Source organism: Bubalus bubalis, chromosome 15, assembly GCF_019923935.1.
Source record: "Bubalus bubalis isolate 160015118507 breed Murrah chromosome 15, NDDB_SH_1, whole genome shotgun sequence".
Classification (NCBI taxonomy): Eukaryota; Metazoa; Chordata; class Mammalia; order Artiodactyla; family Bovidae; genus Bubalus; species Bubalus bubalis.
The window spans coordinates 21,389,499-21,408,255 of record NC_059171.1 but is presented as its reverse complement, the minus strand read 5'-3'; the positions used below and the strand labels follow the sequence as shown (position 1 = coordinate 21,408,255).

General features: G+C 36.9%; 1 protein-coding gene across 18 annotated transcripts in view; it reads right to left on the bottom strand.

Moving 5' to 3' along the window:
* Nucleotides 1-18,757, bottom strand: part of RIMS2 (regulating synaptic membrane exocytosis 2) — a 539,581-nt gene that overhangs the window by 434,960 nt on the left and 85,864 nt on the right. For 7 of the 18 annotated variants that reach the window (XM_006053914.4, XM_045162776.1, XM_045162781.1 and 4 more), the window contains exon 2: nt 26-58. The exons of the other annotated variants lie outside the window; for them this stretch is intronic. In XM_006053914.4, coding sequence (XP_006053976.2) covers nt 26-58 — 33 coding nt within the window. The remainder of the gene's footprint in view (nt 1-25; nt 59-18,757) is intronic. 18 annotated transcript variants of the gene reach the window in all.

The window sequence follows — 18,757 nt, the reverse complement described above, 5'->3', positions numbered from 1 at the left end:
TGAACTCTTCAATACGTTTACTTACTGTGTCGTCTGTGGTTTGTGTTCTTCTTTGACCCTAAAAAGATAAGTTTGCACAACTGAGTGCACTGTACTAGGAAGAAATTTCTATCTACAGATCTGTGGTCAGATAAAAATGAAAAATGAGGTGTGTTACATAGAAAAGCTTAATGCTTTGCCATATATTTGAATTATACCATATATTTGAATTATGCCATATATTTGAATTTGAATTAATATGACACAAAAGGAGAAGTTGAATCGTTTGTTTTATTAGAGGGCTAATATTAAAATTCTTCTGCTGTCTTAATGGTTCCATGATTTGTCCTCAAGTTTTCTGCATACTTGTATTAATATTGAAACTGAAGCATTTAAAGTATTATAGTAAATAGTTACATTTGGTCTACTGAAGATGAACAGATTTCCTCTTTATTTTAAAATTTCTTCCTTAATATAATTGAAGTAAAGGTATAAATGTTTTAAATAAAATGTAAAGTTTTATAAATGTATTTTTAAAGCCTTCCAAATGGATTTATTTACTTCACAAAGGAGCAGATAAAGAAGTTGGGGAGTTATGCATCCAATATACTTAAAAATAGTTACTAAGATAATTATGTGTATTAAATTTAAAATATTCATAAGCTAAAGTAAATTATTCATAAAAGTATAAAAGACTGAAAATGCATTTACCCTGTAATCAACTCAGTGCTTCACTGTTTAGCTGGACATTTAAAAGTAGAGAAAGCTAAAACACAAGGATAGGGATGCCTCTGAAATGTGGTTCCCACACTTTGCCTGGGACTGGTCCTGAGAGGTAAACCTGTGATAAGTGATCAGTTGATTAGTTCTACTTACCCAAAGAAAGACTAAGGATTGGTAACTAAAATGGATCCCCAGAATCGAGGACTTTCATTAGGAAACTATATTAACACTGTAAATTAAATTCTTTTTTAAAATTAAACTGATTTTTTCCAGTGTGTTTTTATTTTAAATGATCTAATGATTTAATGAAAGGGTATACCCTTATACATTTTTGTGTCTCAATGAATATAATTGGTATTTATATATCTCTATATTAACTAAAAAGAATATCTTCTGTTCTCTGCATAAACTTCAAAAAGTACAACAGTTTTAGCCTAGATCTAAGGCAACATCATTTAGTATTTAAATAGAGATATAACGGAATATTAATAAAGGATTATATTTAGCACCAAATATATAAGCAAACAAATACAAGCAAACTATAGTGACAATCTATCTAGAAAACTTATCATTGTATTTCTTTGAGAATAAGACATAAAAATCTCTTAATGTTTTAGAACAAAATAGGTCCTATATAAAAAATTTACCAAACCAGCTTATCAAAATGGAGAACAATTCAAGATTATCCTTCACCAAATAATATGTATGTTAAAAACAAAAACATTAAAATAAGTTCATGAAAGAGGAGAAGATATCTGAAGACATCCTAGGTGATTCTCTACAAGAAATCATATTTGCTCTTAATTAGTGATAAATGTTTTTATCATAAATTTACATTAATTATAAATCAGTTTCTAATTTTAAAATGTAAGTTGAAATAATTAACAGACATAAAAATGTAAATTACCAATTCAGAAATTGTTTATGGGCTTTGTAAAATATATGTGAAATATATAAACATTTGCATCAGCTTCCCAAATAAAATATGTATCACAAGCATAGCAGTATAAATATTTATCATCTTTAAATACAATCAAGAATATAAAATTATCCTTCTTTTGTCCAATATATTAGATGAAATCAAACCTCAAGAGTATCTGACCACACTTAAAATTCATGCTGAGATAATATGGAAAAGTAATTATATATGTCTTGGACAGTACCTTAACATTATTAACAATAAACTCCTACATTCCTGCATTCCAGAAACTATGAGGGGCTTCCAGTTTCCAATAAAATATATAAATAGCTTGGAAATCATCACTCCCATCCTTACAAGTAAAAATGCTGAACAGATTGAAAATCAACAACTCTTCTTAACTCAAACAATTTTGGAGTGGGCAAACTGAAAACTAGAAAAACAGACAAATGGGGACAGGCTATCAGTGTTTACCAACAGTACAAGCCCAGGAGCAGAGGCCCACACACGGGGCCAGTGTCTTTTGGAAGACTTTTAACATAATTGACCAACCATTAGAGACTCTCCTCGGACTAGATAAAAAGTTTAAAATTCCAAGGAGTCCAAGTTTTAGGCATACCACCATACTTCCACAAAGCCCTACCAGCTGCTCACTGTGAAGATCAGAGAAAAACTTCCTCCAGCATCCAGCAGCAGGAGCGGGGGAAAAATATTTTTTTGAAATACTCCCAGAGCTCTCTACTCTCTTGAACAATCCTTACAGAGTGAAGTAAGCCAGAAAGAAAAACACCAATACAGTATACTAACGCATATATATGGAATTTAGAAAGATGATAACAATAACCCTGTATACGAGACAGCAAAAGAGACACTGATGTATAGAACAGTCTTTTGGACTCTGTGGGAGAGGGAGAGGGTGGGATGATTTGGGAGAATGGCATTGAAATACATATAATATCATATATGGAACGAGTCGCCAGTCCAGGTTCGATGCATGATACTGGATGCTTGGGGCTGGTGCACTGGGACGACCCAGAGGGATGGTATGGGGAGGGAGGAGGGTTCAGGATGGGGAACACATGTATACCTGTGGCGGATTCATTTTGATGTTTGGCAAAACCAATACAATATTGTAAAGTTTAAAAATAAAATAAAATTAAAAAAAAATAAAAAATAAAGGACCAGTGCATTTTCCCCACAACTTTCATTTTTCAATTCCTCCCTGCTTTGGGAGCCAGACTTTAAAGAAACTTAAAGTATCTGCATACATGAGAAAAAACAGAAAGTCACTACACTTGTCCAGTGAAAGGGGCAAATTCAGAAAAGACTGAGAAGATCTCAAGTTTATAACACAAGCCTGATCCTCAGAAAGACACAGCCTACAACAAAAAAGAATAAAATTAAATAAAAACAATAACAGAAAGTAACAAAAATGAGTGAAGGGGGAAATATGATTTCCAGACTTACCACATATTTATATTAATACGACCAGTTTCCTGACTGAGAGCAGGCTGCCCCAAGACATGCACAATGGCATATAGATTATTTTGAATTAAAGCTACTTGACAAACAATGAGAAAAAAGTGATACTGAGAGAAAAATAATACTCTGATCATTCTCTTTCCCCCAAAAGTAAGAAAGAAATCTCCAGTATGAAGGTATTCCCCCATACCCAAAGTACAGAAAACATACTCATCAACAGAATTAGGGCATTCAAGGCAAAAGAAAGCTGTATGAAAAAATCTGTGTGACTTCTTCATTGGTCTGCCACTACAAGTAAAGCCCTTATGTTAACTTGTCAAAAATAACTGTCTTTGTGTAAAATGAATATATAAACAGCCTGACTTGGTCACTTTAAGGGTTTCATTTCTATGTGACCTCTGTGCAAACAAATTTTTTTTCTCCTGTCAATCTGCCTTGTATCAAATTTTAGACCAGACAAATTTCCCCCTTCCCAAAAAAAAGTACAAAAAGTGACATGAAAACTTCACTAGAAGAATGCAAAGGCAGATTTCAAGAGGGAAAAGAAATAATCAGCAAACTTGAAAATGTAACAATAAAATGCACTGAATCTGAAGAACAGAAAGAAAACAGATTGAAGAAAAGAGAGTCTAAGGGAACTATGGGACACCATTAAGTAGACCAACATAGGTTTGTTGCAGGAATTCCAGAAGAAGAGAGAGAGAATATTTGCTGAAATAACGGCTAAAAGTTTCCCATATTTGATAAAATACATCAATATAAACATTCAAGAAGATCAACATATTCCATATAAGATGAAATCAAAGAGACCCACACCAAGACACAATAAACCAACTAAATCAAACAAACATATATAGACTATTACACCCAAAAAGAAAATCAAACACATTCTTCTCAAGTGGAAATGGGGCATTTTCCAGGAAAGACCACATGTCAGGCCACTAATTAAGTCTCAGTAGACTTTAAAATAGAGAAATCATATAAAGTATCTTCTAAAATATAAGAAATATCCTCAGATATGCAGATGGAACCACCCTTACAGCAGAAAGTGAAGAACTAAAGTGCCTCTTGATGAAAGTGAAAGAGGAGAGTGAAAAACTTGGTTTAAAACTCAACATTCAGAAAACTAAGGTCATGGTGTCCAATCCCATCACTTCATGGCAAATAGATGGGGAAACAATGGAAACAGTGATAGACTTTATTTTATTGGGCTTCAAAATCACTGCAGATGGTGATTGCAGCCATGAAATTAAAAAACGCTTGCTCCTTGGAAGAAAAGTTATGACCAACCTAGACAGCATACTAAAAAAGAGACATTACTTTGCCAACAAAGGTCCATCTAGTCAAAGCTATGATTTTTCCAGTAGTCATGTATGGATGTGAGAGTTGGACTATAAAGAAAGCTGAGCACCAAAGAACTGATGCTTTTGAACTGTGGTGTTGGAGAAGACTCTTGTGAGTCCCTTGGACAGCAAGGAGATCCAACCAGTCCATCCTAAAGGAAATCAGTCCTGAATATTCTTTGGAAGGACTGATGCTGACGCTGAAACTCCAATACTTTGGCCACCTGATGCAAAGAACTCACTCACTGGAAAAGACCCTGATGCTGGGAAAGAGTGAAGGCAGGAGGAGAAGGGGACGACAGAGGATGAGATGGTTGGATGGCATCACCGACTCAATGGACATGAGTTTAAGTAAGCTCCGGGAGTTGGTGATGGACAGGGAAGCCTGGTGTGCTGCAGTCCATGGGGTCACAAAGAGTTGGACACGACTGAGCAATTGAACTGAACTGCCTGAAAATACAAGAGGATCAAGTGAGAAATTGAAAACAAAAGGAAACCTAGAGAAATCATAAATTTTTAGAAATTAATGAACATATACTTTAAAACAATGAGCAAAAGAAAATACAAGGAAAATTAGAAAATACTCAGAGACAAATGAAAACAAAACAAAACAAATGTACCAAATTTTATTAGATGCAGCTAAAGCAGTGCTAAGCAAGAAACTTCTAGATATAAACAATTACATTAAAAAAAAACAACAACAAGAAATACCTCTCCAGATATATGCCCAGGCATGGGATTGCTGGGTTGTTGGTAGTTCTATTTTTTAAGGACCCTCCATAATGTTCCATGGGATTCTCCAGGCAAGAAAAGAACCTACTTTAGCTTGTTCTCTACATCTATGTGTCAATTTCTGCTTTGCAAATAAGTTCATCTGTATTATTTACCTAGATTACAATACAAGCAACATATAATAGTTTTCTCTTTCTGACTTCACTCTGTATGATCTAGGTCCATCCACATCTCTGCAGATGGCACAATTTCATTCCTTTTTATGGCTGAGTAATATTCCATTGTATATAGGTATCACAACTTCATCCATTCATCTGTTGGTGAACAGCAGGTTGCTTCCATGTTCTGGCTTTTGGAAATAGTGCTTCAGTGAACATTGGGGTGCATGTGTCTTTTCAAATTATGGTTTTCTCAAGATAAGGGGCTTCTCTGGTGGCTCAGATGGTAAAGAATCCACCTGCAATGCAGGAGACCCAGGTTTGATCCCTGGGTTGGTAAGATTTCCTATGGTAAAGCACTCCAGTATTCTTGCCTGGAGAATCCCATGGACAGAGGAGCCTGGCAGGCTACAGTCCATGGGGTCACAAGGAGTCAGACATGACTAAGTGACTAACACTTTCACTTTCTCCAGATATATGCCCAGGCACAGGATTTCTGGGTCATATGGTAGTTCTATTTTTTAAGGACCCTCCATAATGTTCTCCACAGGGGCTGTATGACTTCAGATTCCCACCAATAGTGTAAGAAGTTTCCCTTTTCTCCACACCCTCTCCAGCATTTATTGTTTGCAGATTTTTTGATGATGCTCATTCTGACTGATTTGAGGTGGAAGGTCATTATAGTTTTGATTTGCATTTCTCTAATAATGAGCAATGTTGAGCATATTTTCATGTATTTGTCAGCCATCTGTATGTCTTCTTTGGAGAAATGTCTATTTTGATCTTTACCCATCTTTTGATGGGGTTGTTTCTGAAATTGAGCTACATGAGCTGTTTGTATATTTTAGAGATTAATCCCTCTTCAATTGCTTCATTTGCAAATATATCCTCAACATGGTACTGTATGACAACCAAGAGGGGCAGGATGGGGTGAGGGTGGGGGAGAGGTTCAAGAGGGAGGGACATGTGTATCCTTATGCCTGATTCATGCAGAAGCCAACACAATATTGTAAAGCAATTATTCTCTAATTAAAAATAAATAAATAAGAAGTTTAAAAAAAGAACAGATGAGTAGTGTGAGCAAAGAAATAAACTGCTTAAGAAAGAATGAAAAGGAATTTCTAGAAATTAGTGACACTGTAATAGGAATGAAGAATGCTTGTGACAGACTCATCAGTAGACTACACTCAGCTGAAAAAGAATAAATGAGCTTGAAAATATGCCAATAAAAACTTCTAAAACTGAAAGACAAAGAAAAGAAAAAGATGGAACAGAATGTCCACAAACTATGGGATAATTAAAAACAGGTATAATACACATGAAATGGGAATGTCAGAAGGAGAAGAAAGAAAGGGACAGAAGAAATACTTGAAGTAACAAAGACTGAGAATTTTCCAAAATTAATGACAGGTTCCAAGCCATAGACCTAGGAAGCATGAGGAATACTAAGCATGATCAATAGTAAAAAAAATATATATATATATATATATACACCTAGACAAATGCTACTCAAACTGCAGAAAACCAAAGACAAAGAGGAAATTCTGAGAAGCTGGAAGGAAAGTAAACATCTTATCTACAGAGAAATAAACATAAGAATTACTTTGGACTTCTTTTTAAAAACCAAGCAAGAAAGAAGAAAGTGGAATAAAATATTTGAAGAGTTGAAAGAAAAAATGATCCACTAACCTCGAATTCTGTGTGCAATGAAATTATTCTTCAAAACTAATCAAAAAATATACCTACTCAGACAAGGAAAAAATTAGGTAATTTGTCATTAGTTTACCTGCCTTTCAAAGAATGTAAAAAGGGGAGAAGAAAATGATCTAAGTTGGAAACTAACATCTATATAAAATATAGGAAGAGCATTAGTGAAGGAATGCTGCTGCTTCTGGTAAGTCGCTTCAGTCGTGTCTGACTCTGTGCGACCCCATAGACAGCAGCCCACCAGGCTCCCCCATCCCCGGGATTCTCCAGGCAAGAACACTGGAGTGGGTTGCCATTTCCTTCTCCAATGCATGAAAGTGAAAAGTGGAAGGGAAGTCGCTCAATCATGCCCAACTCTTCGCAAGGAATGCTGCTGCTGCTGCTAAGTCGCTTCAGTCGTGTCCAACTCTGTGTGACCCCAGAGACGGCAGCCCACCAGACTCCCCCGTCCCTGGGATTCTCAAGGCAAGAATACTGGAGTGGGTTGCCAAAGGAATAAATGAGGGTAAAAAAAAAATATTTTATTTTTCTTATTCTTAATTGATCTAACAGAAGTTTGTTCAAAATAATAGTAGTAACACAGTTTTTAATGACTATAGCTTAAGGATAAGTGAAATGACTAATACCAATTTTTAAGGTACAAGAGGGAAAAATCAGGAATACACTTTTATAAAGTATTTGTACTATCCCTGAGGTGGTATGGTGTTATCTGAAAGTAGGCTTGGATGAGTTGTTAATTTATGAATCAGTAGCAAGCTCTCCAACAACCATTAAAAAACATTATTTTTTTAAAAAAGAAGCATAATTCATATGTTAAGTGAGGAAAGAAAATGGAATCAAATCATGTAAGATGCTGAACTCAAACCAGAGACTGGAGAGAAATAGTGGAAGACCAAAAAAGTAAACAAAAGAACAAAGGCAATGATTGGAACTATTACAAATATGATAGCTATTAACCCAATTATATCAATAATAATTTTAAATGTGGATGATCTAAATTCACCAATTAAAAGAAACTGTCAAAGTAGATTAACCAAAAACAAACAAAAAAAAGAGTGTCAACAATGTGTTTTCTATAAGAAACCACTTGAAGTAGACACAGTAAGGAATGAAGAAAGATAAACCATTCTAACAGTAATAAAAAGAAAGCTGGAGAATCTACATTAATTTCAGACAAAGTCACCATCAGAGCAATGAAAATTATCAGAGATAAAGAGGGGCACTCCATAATGATAAAGAAGTGAGTTTCCCAAGAACACAAAATAACCCTTAATTTGCAGAACCTAACCACAGAATGTCAAAATACAAGAGGCACAAGAAATATACAAATCCACTATTATAGTTAAAGATGTTACACTTCAATCAGTAATTGACAGATCCAGTAGGCAGAAAATGAGCAAGGATATAGCAGAACTGAAGAGCATCATCAATAGAATAGATATAATTGACATTCTATAATACTTCATCCAATAGCAGAATACATACTGTTCTCAAGCTCAGTGGGATGTTCGCCAAGACAGACCACATACTAAACCATAATACACTATTCAACAAACTTAAAAGAACATAAGTCATACATAGTATGTTCTGAGTTCACAATCAAATTAAACTAGAAATAAAAAACAGAACTGTAGTGGGAAATCAAAATGTCTAGAAACTAACACACTTCTAAATAATGCAAAGGTCAATGAATTATCAAGAGAAATTTGAAATTTTATGAACTAAAGTGAAAATGAAAATGTATCAAGATTTGCAAGAAGCAGTTAAATATGTGCTTAGATGAAAATTCCTATTACTAAATGCATATGCTAGGGAAAAAAGAAAGATCTAAATCCATAAAACTAACTTCCACCCTAGGAAAGCAGGGTGGGGAAGCAAATTAAGTCTAACACAAGAAGAAAAGAAATAATAAAAATTAGAGGAATCACCAGTGAAATTTAAAATAGGAAAGCAACAGACAAAAATCAACAAAACCAAAAGTTGCCTGTTTATAAAGAACAATAAAATTATAAACTCCTAGAGCTAGACTAGTCAAGAAAAAGAGGACACAAATTACTAATATCAGAAATGAAAGGCAGCCTATCATTACTGATCTAAAAATATTAAGAACAATTATATGCCCCAAAATTTAATAACTTTCTGAACTGGACCATTTTCTTAGAAAATATAATCTACAAAAGTTCACACAAGGAGAAACAGATAATCTGAATAGGTCTACATCTATTAAAGAAATCGAATCAGTAGCTAATAACCATACAAAACAGAAATCATCAAGGTCTAGACAGTTCCGTCAGTGAATTCTACCATTTAAAGAGGAAATGGTACCAATCCTCTACATTCTCCCAGAAAAGGAAGCCCAGGGAACACTTCTAAACTCATTCTCTATAGCAGCATCACCTTCTTATGAAAACCAGGCAAAGACATTAAAAGAAATGAAATTTATGATGAACATCTCTCATGAACACCAATGAATGTATGTTCAACTACATACTAGCAAATTGAATCCAACAGTGTATAAAAACAATTGTATAGCATGACCAGGCTGGATTTAACCCAGGTATGCTAGCTCAGTATTTGAAAATCAGTCCATGTAATCAATTGCATCATCAGGCTAAAGAATAAAAATCATATGACTACATCAAGAGGTACAGAAAAGGCATCTGACAAAATTCAAGAACCATCCATGATAAAACTCTCAACACAAGAAATTGAGGAAATGTCCTCAATTTGATAACAACAACAACAACAAAACTTAGAGCTAACTTCAGACTGAATGATGAGAAATTAAAAGCTTTTCCCTTAAGATCCAGGAGGAGTTAGCAACAAAGAGGTCACACAAGGGAATTTTTAGGATAACTGTTGAAACTGTTCAGTATAATACTGTGTGGCTGGATACATGACAATATATAGTTGTCAAAACTCACAGGGAAAAAAAATCACAAAACCAACAAAAACATGACAAAGAGTAAATCTTAATGTATGCAAATTTTTAAAAAGCCAACCAGGACAGGAGAATCCTAGGATGGAATGAAGACTATGACAAGTGAATTTTTGCATGGAAAATGTATAACATAACCTCACTGACAAGGATGGGTGGGGAAAGTTGCTAACCTAATTAACATTAGGAAAGAAAAGTTTAGAAAACTCTAACACTAAAGCCTAAAAAGAACTATACATAAATACTGTAGTCTAACTGGCAAATTTGTTTCACACTGCACAGGTTAGCAATTCTGATTCTATTGCACAGGTAAGCCAGGGTTGAACAATAAGTAAATAAATCGTTACTAATAAGTACCAGATTTTTCACCGTCAGGGAAAGAAGTTACAAATAAGCAAAGAAAGGAGGCTAGAATGGACCCTGCCCACCCTGCTGGGTTTAGAGTCAGCCCTGCTGGGTTAGAGTCAAAAATATTATGTATATTTATGTATGTATATTTATGTAGTCATGATATTATGACTACATGATATTATGATAGTCAAAGATATTATGTATATTTATGTATGTATATTTATGTAGTCATGTATATTTATGTATTATAGGTAAAAGTGATGAATAATAAGTAGGTAGATACAAGGAAAGAGAGAAAGAGAGGTTTTGGATTTGTTCCAGACCACCACAATAAAGCAAATATCCCAATAAAGCAAGTCACAAAATTTTTGGTCTTCTAGTGCATATAAACATCCATTTATACTTTCCTATAGTCTATTAAGTGTCTGATAGCATTATATCTCAGAGAAGGCAATGGCACCCCGCTCCAGTACTCTTGCCTGGAAAATCCCATGGATGGAGGAGCCTGATAGGCTGCAGTCCATGGGGTCGCTAAGAGTCGGACACGACTGAGCGACTTCACTTTCACTTTTCACTTTTCACTTTCATGCACTAGAGAAGGAAATGGCAACCCACTCCAGTGTTCTTGCCTGGAGAATCCCAGGGACGGGGGAGCCTGGTGGGCTGCTGTCTATGGGGTTGCAGAGAGTTGGACATGACTGAAATGACTTAGCAGCAGCAGCATTATATCTAAAAAAACAATGTACATACCTTAATTTAAAAATACTTGATTTCCAAACAATGCTAACCACCATCCGAGCTTTCAGCAAGTCATAGTCATAATCTTTTTGCTAGTGAAGAGTTTGTAATAGTGCATGAATTATCAAAATCTGACAAGGAGACATGAAGTGAGCAAATGTAGTTGGCAAACCTGGCATCAATAGACTTCCTCAAGGTAGAGCTGCCACAAACCTTCAGTTTGTAAAAAACTCACTATCTGCAAACACAGTAAAGTGAAGCAGAATAAAATGATGTATGCCAATGGACAGACATATCTTCATTTGATCTTCATTTGTATTAGGTTGGTACAAACGTGATTGCGGTTTTGGATCATGAATTTTAAATCATTATAAGTAGGCTCAAACACACCTTTATTAGTCAGAACAGGAGCCTTCGTAGCCCACCTTCTGAAGCGCTGGCTGTGTGGCGCGCAGTGGAGCGTTGTCATGGAGGAGAACTGGGCTCTCCCTGTGAACCGGAACTGCTGCAGCTGGTGCAGTCTTCACCGCATCTCACCGACTTGCTGAGCCCAATTCTCAGACGTAACGGTTTCGCCAGGATTCAGAGCTGTAATGGATCGGAGGGGCAGCAGACCACCAGACAGTGACCATGACCCTTTTTTTGGGTGCAATTTTGGCTTTAGGAAGTGCTCTGGAGCTTCTTCTCGGTCCAGTCACCGAGCTGGTCATTGTTGGTTGTCATATAAAATCCACTTTTCATCACAGGCCACAATCCAATCAAGAAATGGTTTGTTGTTGCACAGAATGAGAAGACAACACTTCAAAATGACAATTATTTTGATTTGCCGTCAACTCATGAGGCACCCACTTATCAAGCTTTTTCACCTTTCCAATTTGCTTCAAATGCCAGCTGACCATAGAATGGTTGACCCTGAGTTCTTGGGTAACTTCTTGTGTAGTTGTATGAGGATCAGCTTCAATGATCCTCTCAACTGGTTGTTGTCAACTTCCAATGGTTGGCCACTGCACCCCTCATCTTCAAGGCTCTCATCTCCTTTGCAAAACTTCTTGAGCCAACGTGTGCCATACATTCACTAGCAGTTCCTGGGCCAAATCCACTGCTTATGTTCCAAGTTGTCTACCCTGCTTTATGACCCATTTTGAACTCAAATAAGAAAATCCCTCACATTGGCTTTTTGTCTAACATCATTTCCCTAGCCTAAAATAAACATAAAATACACAGCAAGTAATAAGTCATTAACAAAAAACATAGAGCAAGAAATATGCATTAAAATGATGTATAACATAGCCACATTCATTTAAGAATGTATTCCAATATCAGATAGCAAAGTTCAACAATGCAAAACTTCGATTACTTTTGCACCAACCTAATACATGCCATCTTCCAACCAAAGAAACCAAGACCACTTGAAGAAATGGCTACTGTGGGGTTACAAAGGAAAAATACGATTGAACATAGACTGTCTTGTAATGCCAGAATGAAAGAAAAAGAAATTGACCATATTAACAAGACATAAAAGTCAACTGGAAAGAGCTCCCAACTGGCCAAAGCTGTAACAATTTGAGAACAAAATAAATAATAATATTGATGATTATTGTTGTTATTTAGTTGCTAAGTCATGTCCAACTCTTTGCAATCCCATGGACTGTAGGTTTCTGTACCCATGGAAAGTCCTGGGCAAGAATACTGGAGTGGGTTGCTATTTCCTCCTCTAGGGGATCTTCCCGACCCAGGGATGGAACCCGCATCTATGGCAACCCTTGCATTGGCAGGCTAATTCTTTACCAACTATACCACCTGGGGAGACCATAACCCCTCAAAAATAGATATCCATGAACACATATGGGCTTCCACAACAGCTCACTGGGTAAAGAATCCGCCTAGCAATGCAGGAGACATAAGAGACATGGGTTCGATCCCTGAGTCAGGAAGATCCCCTGGAGGAAGAAATGGCAACCCACTCCAATTTTCTTGCTGGGATCATCCCATGAATAGAGGAGCCCGGCCAGCTACAGTCCAAAGGGTCACAGAGTCGGACACAATTGAGCAACCAGGCATGCACACAAACACACATTGATATGAATAGAGAAGGGACATATCTTCCTTACAGAAGAATTCCAAATAATAAATGTAAAAAGTACAAGGCAAATAGAAAATCACCATTAGAATACTGTAGTAATCACTGCTGCAAATAATATAGTGGTCAAAACTTAAAGTAGAAAGAAAATATTTGCATAGCCTCAAAATAGCCCCAAAATATTTATTACCATGGTCGTAATGAAAGTGAAAGTGAAGTTGCTCAGTCATGTCTGACTCTTTGCAACCCCGTGGACTGCCATTTCCTTCTCCAATGGTTGTAATATATGTCCACAAACTCTTATGATATTCCTCTATCAAAAATGGTGGGGCTTAACCTCTCCCACCAAATGGGGACTAGAATTAATGACTTACTTCTAACAAAGAAAATGGAAATGGAAAAAAAAGTAACTTTATAGTGGAGAAACTTGACAGACATCACTCTAACCATGAGGTCAAAATTAACCCTCAATATAATGTAAAACCACCATGGAATTCTTCCCAAAATTCATAATCCCAGTCTAATATAATAAAACATCAAAAAAAAATTGAATAACATTCTATAAACTATCTAGTCAATACTCCTTGAAAAGTGAAAATCAGGAAAACAAAAATTGACTGAGAAATTGTCAGAAATTGGAAGACCCCTTAAGAGACATGACAACTAAATGGAAATCTGTATCCTAGATTGGATCCTGGAATAAAACCATTAACAAGAAAAATGGTAAAATTCTAGTAAAGCCTATTGTTTAGTTACCAGTACTTTTTTCTTTGCTTTGATAAATACATCAAGGTTATATAAACTGTTAACACTGCAGAAAGTTAGGTGAAAGGGATACAAGAATTCTCTATACCATTTTTGCAACTTTTCTGTAAAATCAAAAATTACTTCAAAATGAAAATTTGGGGGTGGGTGCAGAAATACCCTCCAATAAAGAAAACTCCAAGCCTATATGGCTTCGATGTTGAATTCTCTTAAAAATTTAAGGAATAAATATTTGTTTTTCACAGATATTCATCTTTCATAAAATCATACATCTCTCAAAACAGAAGTGAACACTTTCCATCTCGTATTGTAAAGCCAGCATTATCACTCTGAAACAGTCAATTCAAGAAAAGAAAACTACGATGGCCTACAATCTAAAAAGCAGAACACACTAGAGAACATGTACCATCTGATCAGAGTTCTGAAACAGATAAGATGTGCCAGTTACTGAGTTATTATTTCCCAGCTCCAAACCTACCCTCTACACTTGACTCTGATTCTGATGCTGGGCTATCTCCACCACCCACTTCTGCTTTGTCAGCTGGCCCCATGTTAGGCTCTGCCACTAGGAAGTGCTAGTTGGAGATTACAAGACTGGAAGAGAAAGAACTTGAACCTTCCTGGTTTTTCAAAATGTGTGCTTTCTGTTGCCTTTCCTCCTGCTTCATGTTCTTGTTAGCAACATTTTCTTCTGCATATTGTGACAGTTATTATATATAGACATAGGGTTTTACACAAATGGTCTGTACCTTAATTTTATCTCTTCCTTGTATATCTTGGATTTTTTTCTATATTGATGCATATAGAATTATCACATTTATATTAATAAATTCACTATTACTTTGTAGAGATATGTCATAATTTATTTAACTAGATGATAACTGATCTTTTGCTATTACAAACATTCTTTTGTACATGTCACATTGCATACGTGCAAAATACCTGTAAGACTGGGCTTCCCTTGTGGCTCATCTGGTAAAGAATTCGCCTGCAATGTGGGAAACCTGGGTTCGATCCCTGGGTTGGGAAGATCCCCGGGAGAAGGGAATGCCTACCCACTCCAGTATTATGGCTTGGAAAATTCCATGGACTGTATGGACTGTACAGTCCATGGGGTCACAAAGAGTCGGACACGACTGAGCAACTTTCACTTTCACCTGTAAGATAAGTCCTTTGAGGTGGAATTGCAGAACACTTCAAATTTTGTTCAGTATTCCAAATCGCCCTCCCTAAAGCTGTATTAATTTGTATTTCCACTAACAGCACATGAGAATGCTCATTCCCACATCCTCAACAAGACAATGTATACAACTTCTTAATTTTTACCAATTTTATTGTAATTTTAACTTGCACTTATTTTACTATGCATTTCCTTTTCTTTCCACTGTCTGTTTATGCTCGCAAAGAATAGCAAAGTTCTGCAATGTGTTTGGATGTGTAAGCAAGCATGACTATGGGTCTCAAGATAACAGCAAACATGCTAAGAACAAAACTAGCAGTCAGCACATTAAACAGGCAGTTTCTCAATAAGATCCAGAGGAACCCCAACTGGCTTCTCAGTGGTGAGTTCAGCAGAAACCCCAAGAAAAGATATCCAGTGAGTTCTGAGGGTATTTATTCTGTTTTCCATAAGATTCAATAGCACATTCCACAAGGGACTTCCTTGCAGCTCTCCAGGAAGTCAGCCAGTACCCCAGCCCCCTTTCCAGAAAGTGCAACAGCACTTTCTGTAAAGCAGATTTTTGGTGAATTTCATCAATAGCCCAGCATGCAGTTTCGCTCCCAATAGCCTCCAATGGAGGGTTTCCTCCCTACAACTGTGCTGGCCCGTGGTAGCCTGCCCACCCCTCATCCTGCCCACACCTCATCCTGCCCACCCCTCATCCTGCCCACCCCTCATCCTGCCCACACCTCAGTGGAAAGCTTTCAGCCCACCAACCCTGGCCTGTGCTTCTCCTCCCACCATTCTCCCTACTGACAGTGGGCCAGCTCTGGCCTAGGGCAATCTAATAAATCCCTTCCACTATCCAATGCACTACAACTCCACCCTCTCCAACAAGCTCTGGATCCCAGCCTTGAGGAGAGACCCTGGCTTCCAAGTTTATTCTTTCCTTGAGCACTCCTTCAATCCTAGGCTGTTCTCTTTTATCCCTGTTTATGGTTTTTTCCAGCAGTCATGTATGGATGTGAGAGTTAGACTGTGAAGAAAGCTGAGCACCAAAGAATTGATGCTTTTGAACTGTGGTGTTGGAGAAGACCCTTGAGAGTCCCTTGGACTGCAAGGAGATCCAACCAGTCCATTCTAAAAGAGATCAGCCCTGGGTGTTCTTTGTTCTTTGGAAGGACTGATGCTGAAGCTGAAACTCCAATACTTTGGCTACCTCATGCGAAGAGTTGACTCATTGGAAAAGGCTCTGATGCTTGGAGGGATTGGGGGCAGGAGGAGAAGGGGACGACAGAGGATGAGATGGCTGGATGGCATCACCAACTTGATGGACCTGAGTTTGAGTGAACTCTGGGAGTTGGTGATGGACAGGGAGGCCTGGCGTGCTGCGATTCATGGGGTCACAAAGAGTTGGACACAACTGAGTGACTGAACTGAACTGAACTGAACACTTTTCCCTATATATAGTTCACTTGGTATATGAAAACTTCCCTTTTGAAACATCTGTTATCTCCTGACTGGACCCTGACTGATAGCTGACCAAACAGTTAAGGGGACAAAAAACTACTTAATCTACATAAGAAACAACAAAAGAAGACATAGGCATCTTACTCATATATGTATCCATCCAAATACATCAAAGAATAAACAGAAAAATCAGCAATTATAACTGAAAACGTAAGCACAGTCATCTCGGAAACTGCTAAAACAAGTAGATACACAATAGAGAGAACGAAAAAAGGAGGGAGAGAGGAATACAGATGATGATAGATAGATAGATAGAATGTAACTAATAAGCCAGAGCTATTATGCTCAAGTTAATAGATTAACCAAGAATGAAGTTATGAACAAACGTATTTGGTTTCATTCTGTTCCAAAAACTACCCCAAAGAAAAAAATAATAGTGTTTGTTTGCTTGTTTATCAATGGAATGGGTTCAGATCTTTCAGGGAGGAGGAAATTTTCCCAGTACACCTTTTAAGTTCTTTGGGCTGCTCTAATAATTAAATATAAGACAGATTAATAGGAGGAAAAAACTATTTAATGCCTATGCATGAAAGTCCCATAGAAATGGTTGCTCTGAAGTAACAAAAGCAAGCTATTTATCATTCTTAAACAAAGAAACAATTATTTGTGAAGGTTTAATAAAACAAAACGACTTGTGTTTGGAGTTGCAGGCTCATGAAGATGTAAACAAATTTGTTTATACAGCTCTCTTAGCCTTGAATTCCCTAACCACTGATAATAAAGATGCTTTCTAGTCTCCTGCTATAGGAAAGACACCTTCTCAAGGGAGGTTATTTCCTCCTTTGAGCCAGAAAGAGAAGCTCAGAGGATTTTTTTAATATCATTTTTTTTTTTACCTGCTGTTTCTCAAGTCACTTTATAATAATCATTATGCCTGGAGGCATATTTTGAGGCAGCCTGCCCTAGGCCCCAGCAGATCCAATGGTAGCAAAATTCATGAGTTGCAAAGCAGGCAGACAACTGGTAACCGACTTCAGCAGGCCCCAAAAGCTGAAACTTAAGGCAGCAGTGAAGAAAGCAAAGGAGCAAATTAATATCGTGGGACCCGTTTAGGCACAAAAATTGGCTGCACTGGGTATCTCTAGAAGTAGAGAGTTAAAATTGGGACTAAAATGAAGTCTCTTAAGAACAAGATCAGGACCCAGATTCCCTCACTCAACCCATGCCTCTCCCCAACCTCAGCAGAAGTTTAGCAGTGTCTTCTCTGGAGAGGGTAAAACAGAGAGTGATTAATCTAGTGGATACCAAGCAGAGATGAGAGCAAGAACAAACACTGACACAGAGAAGGTCAGTAAAATCTTATAAAATGAATGTTAAAACTCTAGCTTACCAACATGGCACTAGCAGCCAAGCATATGTCCTCTAGCATTAGGTCTGGAAGATCCTGCTCTGGGAAATCTAGTTCAAGGAAGCAGCCCAGCTATTTCCCAAATCTTAGAAGGGAACCAACGCCTAAAGAAAGAGGGGGCTAAGGATCTTATGACAAGATAGTGAAATAAAATTAATCCACCAAGTATTTATAATATCAGAATTACAAAAAAGGGAGAAGGATCAAAGAAAAGAAACCAAATAACAAAAGACTTCTACTCTCTGACATAAATGTAAACAAAATGAAGTAAGACAGAAGAGAGACCAAAAACGTAGCAGTTGCCTCTGCCTCTGCCTCTTCCATCAGTATTTAAAGCTGACACACCACCTGCCCACATCTGTTCTGGATCCCATTGAATTCATACTTCAGTCACTTTGGCTTTCTTTCAGTTCCCAAAACAGGTCAGGCACCTTTCTGCCATAAGATCTATGTAAATATCCAGACTTATTCAGGGGGAAAATATGAATATTTCCATTAATAACCACATAACTTTCCATATAATGCCAAATATTTTAATATTTGTATACTTTTATAAATGGACCTTTTTTTTTTTTTTTTTTGCATGTTACAGCAAGCAGATCAGTGTTTTAGAAATGATGGTTCCAGAACCTTGGCTGTTACTACCTTTGTCTGTAAGAATGAGCCACTCTGCTTATGAATAATGGAAGGGAACATTTGTCAAGCTGTTAGTCAAACGAGTGATCGTAAATGAATGCTGAAGTCCTTTCCATACTAAGTTTAGTGGAGAAACGTTTACACAATCAGTCTGGATTATATATGT